The 7,655-nt window shown below is 29.3% G+C and overlaps 1 protein-coding gene across 1 annotated transcript; it reads left to right on the top strand.

Moving 5' to 3' along the window:
- The first annotated feature begins 25 nt into the window (after window positions 1-25).
- Window positions 26-5,225, top strand: LOC100573091. The gene is made up of 3 exons (XM_016800362.1): window positions 26-144; window positions 4,443-4,565; window positions 4,916-5,225. The coding sequence occupies exons 2-3, from the start codon at window positions 4,445-4,447 to the stop codon at window positions 5,173-5,175; spliced, it is 381 nt and encodes a 126-aa protein (XP_016655851.1). The 5' UTR covers window positions 26-144; window positions 4,443-4,444; the 3' UTR covers window positions 5,176-5,225.
- Window positions 5,226-7,655: the final 2,430 nt, after the last annotated feature.

Here is a 7,655-nt window from a genome sequence, read left to right as displayed (position 1 = left end):
TTTTATATTTTAACGTTTGTACCAAATAACGAGACGTGCCGGTCGACTACTTACACTATCAGCCAAAATATATTAACTTAAGCAATTACGTCAAACCTCCATAACTACGGCACGAGTACGTTGAAAGTCGTCCTTCTACTATAAGTACGTACAAAACATTTTCTTTTCATTAACTTTTAGATATCACCCACAAAATTGAAGCTTTTTTACTGCCCCTAAAGGTGTTACTAACAGAAAAAAATACACATCATTGTAAAATCAATGCATTTATCACACCACTCGCAATCTAAAATTGAAAATATAATTCAAGACTCTTCATAAGTGCACAATTTATTTTTATAACTGTTTAATTCTAAAATTTCAACAAAAGTCTTCAAAATTATAAATGTCTGTAAATTATTTTATATTTAAAAATTCATATAATTTTCAATATTTATATCCAAAGAGTCATTTTTTTATAAAACAGGATAAGATATATACATAAATTTAAAAAAAAACACACATCATTGTATAACCAATACTTACATTCTTTCGCTCTGCTCAGAATCTAATAAGTAATAACAAACAATTACCTAATATCACGTCAAATAAATAACAATTTGAAAAACATTTATCATCTATCCATTAATTATGGTGAGTCATGATTAGCCAAAAGTAATATAAAGCGGGTAAGTGGATGTCACTCTGCTGTACATTAGGTTACAAGTAGATTAATGTATAATGGATTATATTAAAATTGAATTCAATGCTATAATATCGTTGTATAAAAAAAACGATTCTGAGCGGAGACGGTTTATCAGACTGGATTTTAATATTTTAATTATTTATTATAGCCTTTAAGTTGAATTAATAATATAATATTATAATTTAAGATTCTGAGCGGAGCGAGGAATGTATTGGTTTTACAATGATGTTTATTTCTTTTTTATTCTGTAAACACTTTTTCTCCCCCTAAACTTGCTCAAAAGTATCAAGTTTAGTATCTTTTGTGAAAGTTAATGTTCTTGATCTGGTACTTAAGAGAGGTTATTTTTTGATTTTCAAAACGGTACTCGAAATAAAAGCGGTTAAAGGAGAAAAAACGTACGATTTCATGATTTTATAATATTAAATAATTACGGACGACGTTTTCTACCAGAAATATTGCTTCAAATGAAAAATGACAAGAGACCTTTTTTGTTGTATTTTGGATTTCGTTCCTTGCGGTTTCAAGTTCGGAAAATTTTAGCCATTTTTGAGCAATTTATGGACATTTTAATTTTGGGAGTTTTTTTGTTGAATTCGGTTAAAAACATTCTTAAAAACTTGAAATTTGAGTTGCTTACTAGCCTTACCTAAATATTGTAAAATGTTCAAAATATTTGAATGACTTGAGCTTTTTATTTTTTTTTTTTTTCATTTTTATGATATTTTCTAATTATAAAAGTTACCTATTTATATAAATCGTTCTTAAGCTGTTCTTATAACGCTTTGTTTTCACCATAGAAACGAATAAAATTAAATAAAAAAGATTCCCTCGTCCGCTCAGAATCGTTTTTTATCGAATGCAATCATTGCATTCAAATTGAATACAGTAAAATTACACTATCTCTCCTGATGACCGAATGGACGATGGACAAACATCCACCAGCGAAATTTCAGCAGTATACGGTGACCCACTTATAACCTATTGTACAGCAGAGTGACATCCACTTACCTACTTTTTTATTCGTTGCTACGGTGATAAACAAAGCGTTACAAATTAAAATTCCATTTTAAGTGGTTTTTCGTAATTTGTCAGTAGTTTTTCCCGTGGCAATAGCAATAAATATTGAGAAAATCAAAAAATGACCTCTTGAAAGTACCATTTTGATCCAGTTTGCTAAAAGATAAGGTACTATATGTTGAAATTGAAGCACTTCTTCTAGTAGAAATTTTGTATACAGGATAAAAAAAAAATTAATAATCACCTGCATTGGAAAACCACTCGCTTCCTCGCTCCATTCAAAATCGAATAATGTTATTTAAGTTATTTTGTTAGACTTAACATTTAAAACTTTTACCATTTCGTTTATCATAAATCATTTTTAAATATACACAATTACATTTTTCAATATGTTTGGATTAGTTTTAACCTATTTATACCCCCGAACCTATCTCCCGTTTAACGTTGTACATCGGCATATACATTGACTTATAAGTTATAACAGCTAGGTAGTAATTTTATAATATGAAATAATATTATATTATCATATGCGATTTTTTTTTCGCAAAAATTGGTAGTACTATAATAAGAAAATAAATTGATATTTCGTAATGATTTATCATTGAATTCAAATTTCAAACACACCCATTACAGTGTCCTGCTCAATGAAGGGGAACAGCCGACGCCTACCTATACCTACTATACAACAATGCGCCAATGTGACTTCCCTGTTTTTTTTCTTTTAAAACACTAGCTGCAATTACAAAAATCAATAATCAACAACAAGATTATAGGCGCCTATAGATTAATCTAACAAGAATAGCAAAATATATTTATGTATTAATTCTCCATGGTCAGATTCTCACGTCTAGGATTGTATTTAAAAATTAAAAATAGATTTATATAATATACTATATAGTATATCAAACACGGTTTTTTTTTCTTCATAAAAGTAACAATACCCAAGTCCATTGTGTGGCCATGTAGGTGTAAATTATTTATTTCAATTTTTGTGGTCTGCGCAATCTGACAAGACGCGCATCATGTATACATCGTATTGTTGTTGTCTTATGCATATTATATATGTATACAATACACATACATATAGGTCGGGTGGGTACCTATGTGTGCGCACATAATACGTATTCAAGCGTGATGGCTAGTGGGAAATCTCCTGGCGTCCAAACCGCATTTATGGTATAACCTTTGCTGGAGCGTGAAGTCGTACAAAGTGTCATTTATTGTTTTTTTTTACGTTCGAAGGAGGGACGGGTGGGAAGAAGTGGTGGACGAGGAGGAGGAGGAGGGGGAGGTTATTACTATCGTCCGCTCTCTATCTCTCTGAAAAGTGGCGGTTTTTCTGTATACAAAATAATAATAATAATAATTGTATTTGTGGTTTCCATTTACATCCATGTATAATATTACACACATATATATATATTTATATTAGGTATATACTCTCTGCCATATCTCTCGCCTCCCCTGTCATTTCTCCCGCGGTACCGACGACCATGGTTCACCGCAAAGTTCCGTTCGTCGATATAACAATAATAATATAATAGTCCGTCGGCCGTGGATACGCTGCAGCTATTATAATATTATTCTGTAGTGTTGGCTCCGACATATCTGATAATATAAAATATAAACAATATTCCATGGATGTACATTGTAATAGGTATATGATATTAATTTCAATGATGTAGGTACTATACCATTGTACGTTTTTGAACTGTATATATAGTCGAGTATGAGTTTCATCTGCATGAAATTCTTGATAGAAAATAATATGGAAGACGGAGGTCTACCTGCTATTCTTGAAGTATTAAATAATACACTAATCATTAATAATTGAGACACATGACCGCGACGTGGAGTGAATCAAGGGGATTATTGATAATGTCCATTTGTCAAAAATATTCTTTTGTTTTGTTGATAAAATGTCCTTCCCGATCTAATGTGTTATAAAAAGTATGATTCAGTAAGCACGTTCACCTCATTTTTCCTTTAATAGTGCATTTATTTAAATTCAGATTTTTAGAATTTGTATGTATACTTAAACAATATATTTCCAAATCGTATCGATTTTTGGTAATATTTGAGGAGTCACTACATAAAAAATTTAAGCTTTTAAAAATATAGTCTTTAAGTATAATATTTCAAAATTCTTATAGTCAACATTTAAATAAATTCCTAATTTAAGAGGACGGTACACAGATATTTGTTGTTTCCGTCTTACAGGTGCATATTATAGCAAATGTAGGTACACTCAGCAGATCATGTTTAACTCACTAAGTTTAAGAGTGATTCGACCTATTATGAAACTTGATGACAAGAACATTATCTGTGGGTATTTTATGATAATTCAGTTTTTAAGTGAGTTATGAACATTTTTAATTTACGCTATATTATGTACGCATAATTTACTAAAAAAATTCAACTATCGTAAAAAACCCACATACTAATACAGATAATGTATTTACTATCAAGTTTCATAATAGGTCGATTCACTCTAATTTTTTAACTAACTCAGTAAAACGTGATCTGCTGAGCGTAATTTGGTATGTCATGCACTTGTAAGACGGAGACAACAAATGACTGTGTAGCGTCCTTTTAAGGGAAATATGGGAGGGAACATGCTTGGTGATTAGCTTTTTGCTACTGCACCTAAATAAAATTAACGTACGATTGGTTGAATATTTTTAAAGATGTATAATTAATTAAAATTATTTTCATTGTATAATATCATAAATCAAAGAAATGGCAAAGGACACTCTGCAATCTTTTGAGTTTAACCGAACCGAACGATTACGCAGAACGATATTCCTCGAAGACTCATCTGAAGATGAATCTATAGAATATACTAACAGGACAAAAACAAGTAACTATTCTATATATTTTCAAAAATTAAACTACAACAAATATTGCATCAGATTTGTGTTACTTATAACTACTTCTTATATTATTCCTTTATTTGTCCTATACAATTAAAAATTTAAATGCAGTATTGCTAATAATGATTAATGTGGTACAAAGCGTATAATCAAATAGGGTTCAAATGTTAACATATATTAATAACGTACTTTAAGTATTTTGTAAAAGCAAGGTTTACAAAGACAATAAATAAATACATAATAAATTATATTTATACGAAAGTTGGTATAGTCAAGCTTTAGTTGACTTAAATAATTTGAAAATATAATCTTCATAAATGTATTATTGTACTTTTAGGGGATAGTTGGAATAAACCACTTGCCACTTTAATAAAGCCAAAACCAAAAGTCAAAGTTGCAGGCCGTGTTGATTCCCTACCTGTTTCTATTAAGCCGGTTAAAACAGTTAAAAAAAAAAAACCCATAGTAACCGACCGTACAGTTACAGTTAATGTGCAGTCTAATATAAAACCGAAACAAGTGGAACCGGCTATTATTAAAACCGAAAATAAGCAATTGGCCAATCAAACGTCAACAAAATTCAAAAGACACGTATAAATTGAATTTAATAATATAAAAAAAAATAAAGTGGATTTGAAATATGATAATACTTAATATCAAGTTATTTTAAGTTTTATTATACCAATATATTATGCGAGGTAACAAGCTTTTGTAAAAATATTTATCAAATAGGTAAGTGATTTTTCCTTTAATGTCTCAACCAAAATGAAATAATAATTTCTAATTTAAAAATGAAAAATTATAGTTTGTTACAAAATTATACAATATACAATATACTATGAATGAAAATTAAAAATTATAACTTTCCATTTGAATGTCAAAAATCTATGACGTTTTAATAAACCTATACTTAAGTATCATATTTGTGTATACTGCATAAGTACATAGAATATATTGAACATGGTGGAAATTAGAGAAATAAAGGAAACAAAAACAATAAAAGAATTTATATAATGTAATATTATAAGGCATCCCTCATCCCTTAATAAGTAATAAAACTTTGTTATAAAAATAAACTAAATAAATTTACGTCACGGGATCGTATGACGATTATAATTCATGCCGCTTGAGTTCCACTACCCCTAGGTGTATTAACAATATCATATCACATTTTATTATAAGGTAAGTAGCTGGTGCCTCCTTTACATAATTCAGAGACTGTGGAGGATAAAGTGAATTTAAAGGTTTAAGGATGTACGACCGGGGGCGTGTGAACCACCTCGGAGACAAAAAACATATGTATTATTATTATTATTATTTTTTAAATATAAAAAGACGTTCTTGACACGGGTATATAAGTACCGATATGTGTTTACGAAAAATCGGATTAGGCGGCAACAATGTCAAAGGCTACTTCATTTCAATACTCTCCGGTACGCCTGAAGCACATACATATTATATTAAACTAATCTTCTTATGGAAGAAAAAACATGTACCTCCTTTTGTTGTCGGACGACAACAAAAATGCATTTTTTAAGGATCGTTTTGACCTGTTTTTTTCTCATTACATTTCTCTTCACGTAGTATATATGTTACACAACTTCGTTTAAAAAGGACCTATTGTCCTCTCTTTTTATGCATTACAATCGGAAGACATAATGCGACATTTAGGGATATTTTTAAATGGATTACTACATTACACAAATTTTGTAGAAAAAAATAATAATACTAATAGGTACTTACAATGAGTATTGAGCATAATATAATACATTATACGGCGCGTAATTTTGAGACGAAATATATATGTAATAATATAATATAGGTAAGTAATGAATAATATAATAGTATAACTTGTAATATTTATATATAAATATAGAAGTACGATTAGTGGCGTCATTTGGACTATGCGAGGTATATATTTGCATTTTTAACTTCATTTAGAATAGAATTCACAGTTTGCTTCTAAAGAAATAAATTGACCTGCTTAAACATTTTTTAGTAGTAAAAAAAAAAATGACGCCACAATATACTACACATAGTGTGATTGAAAACGATTAGTTTTCACCAAAGTCGTTAAAACTTCATGCTAGATTAAATTTAAAGCATATAGGCATTATAACTGCCATGAAAACATTCTTCCAAACAAATTAAGTAATGAATATTCGTATAATAAAGAAATGGTTACTAATTATATTGTTTGGTTATCAGAAAAATACATTTTTAAATAACTTAATATTTGTACAGTCCAACGAGACGCGGTAAAAAAATTTCCTAGGATGCCTGCTTATTGCAATATCACAATCACATTATTCTGCACTAAAACTATTGTGACCATTCAGCTATAAAATTAGTGATATGGGTCTAGGAAATATTGCCACAGAGACGTATTTAAAGTTTTGACATCCTAATAAGATGACCTTTGGTAAAGTTTTGATGTCGACCCTATTATTCACCCTCTTCAAAAACAAATTGATACTGCCACTATTTGGATACAAAAAGTTTGCGAGAACTTACTATGTATAAAAAATAAACTCTCTGCAATATTTGATACTTACCCCATGGCTACATGTCTAAACAATAAGATTTTTCATCATAAAATAATGTTTATAATTTATTTTTACATACAATTGTGGAATGATCAAAAATGTTGATGTCTTTTGATTTACAAATTACGATGGACAATGGTTGTATTATAGTAACCCCTTACAACCCCACTCATATGAGGCCTGAATACGTCATATATAGTTTGTAGAATGTAGTTATATCATTCATATAGGCAGACGTGCGCTGGCTAGGATGGTGGGATGCTATAACATCCCTATCCCTTGCCCTAAAATGTATTTGCCTAATATTATTTATTATATATTATAAAAACTCTAGACACCTAATGGACAGCAGATCGATACTATAACTTACAATTATTAGTAATCTATAATATTGTACAATTTTGATTGAACGTTTGTTGTAACTTATTGGTACTTATTTACGTTTATAACGTATATTCAATATTTTTTCAAAACAAAATAAAATATATTATTAATCTATATCTATATCTATATCTATATCTATATAATATA

Source organism: Acyrthosiphon pisum, chromosome X (assembly GCF_005508785.2).
Source record: "Acyrthosiphon pisum isolate AL4f chromosome X, pea_aphid_22Mar2018_4r6ur, whole genome shotgun sequence".
In the NCBI taxonomy this organism is placed as follows: Eukaryota; Metazoa; Arthropoda; class Insecta; order Hemiptera; family Aphididae; genus Acyrthosiphon; species Acyrthosiphon pisum.
This window is presented reverse-complemented; position numbering and strand designations above follow the sequence as displayed.

Bases quoted from the DNA above. Each gene is read 5' to 3' on its own strand.
- LOC100573091 (XM_016800362.1), top strand. From the start codon at position 4,445: ATGGCAAAGGACACTCTGCAATCTTTTGAGTTTAACCGAACCGAACGA. The intron at 4,566-4,915 runs GTAACTATTCTA...TTGTACTTTTAG, and splicing joins TACTAACAGGACAAAAACAA to GGGATAGTTGGAATAAACCA.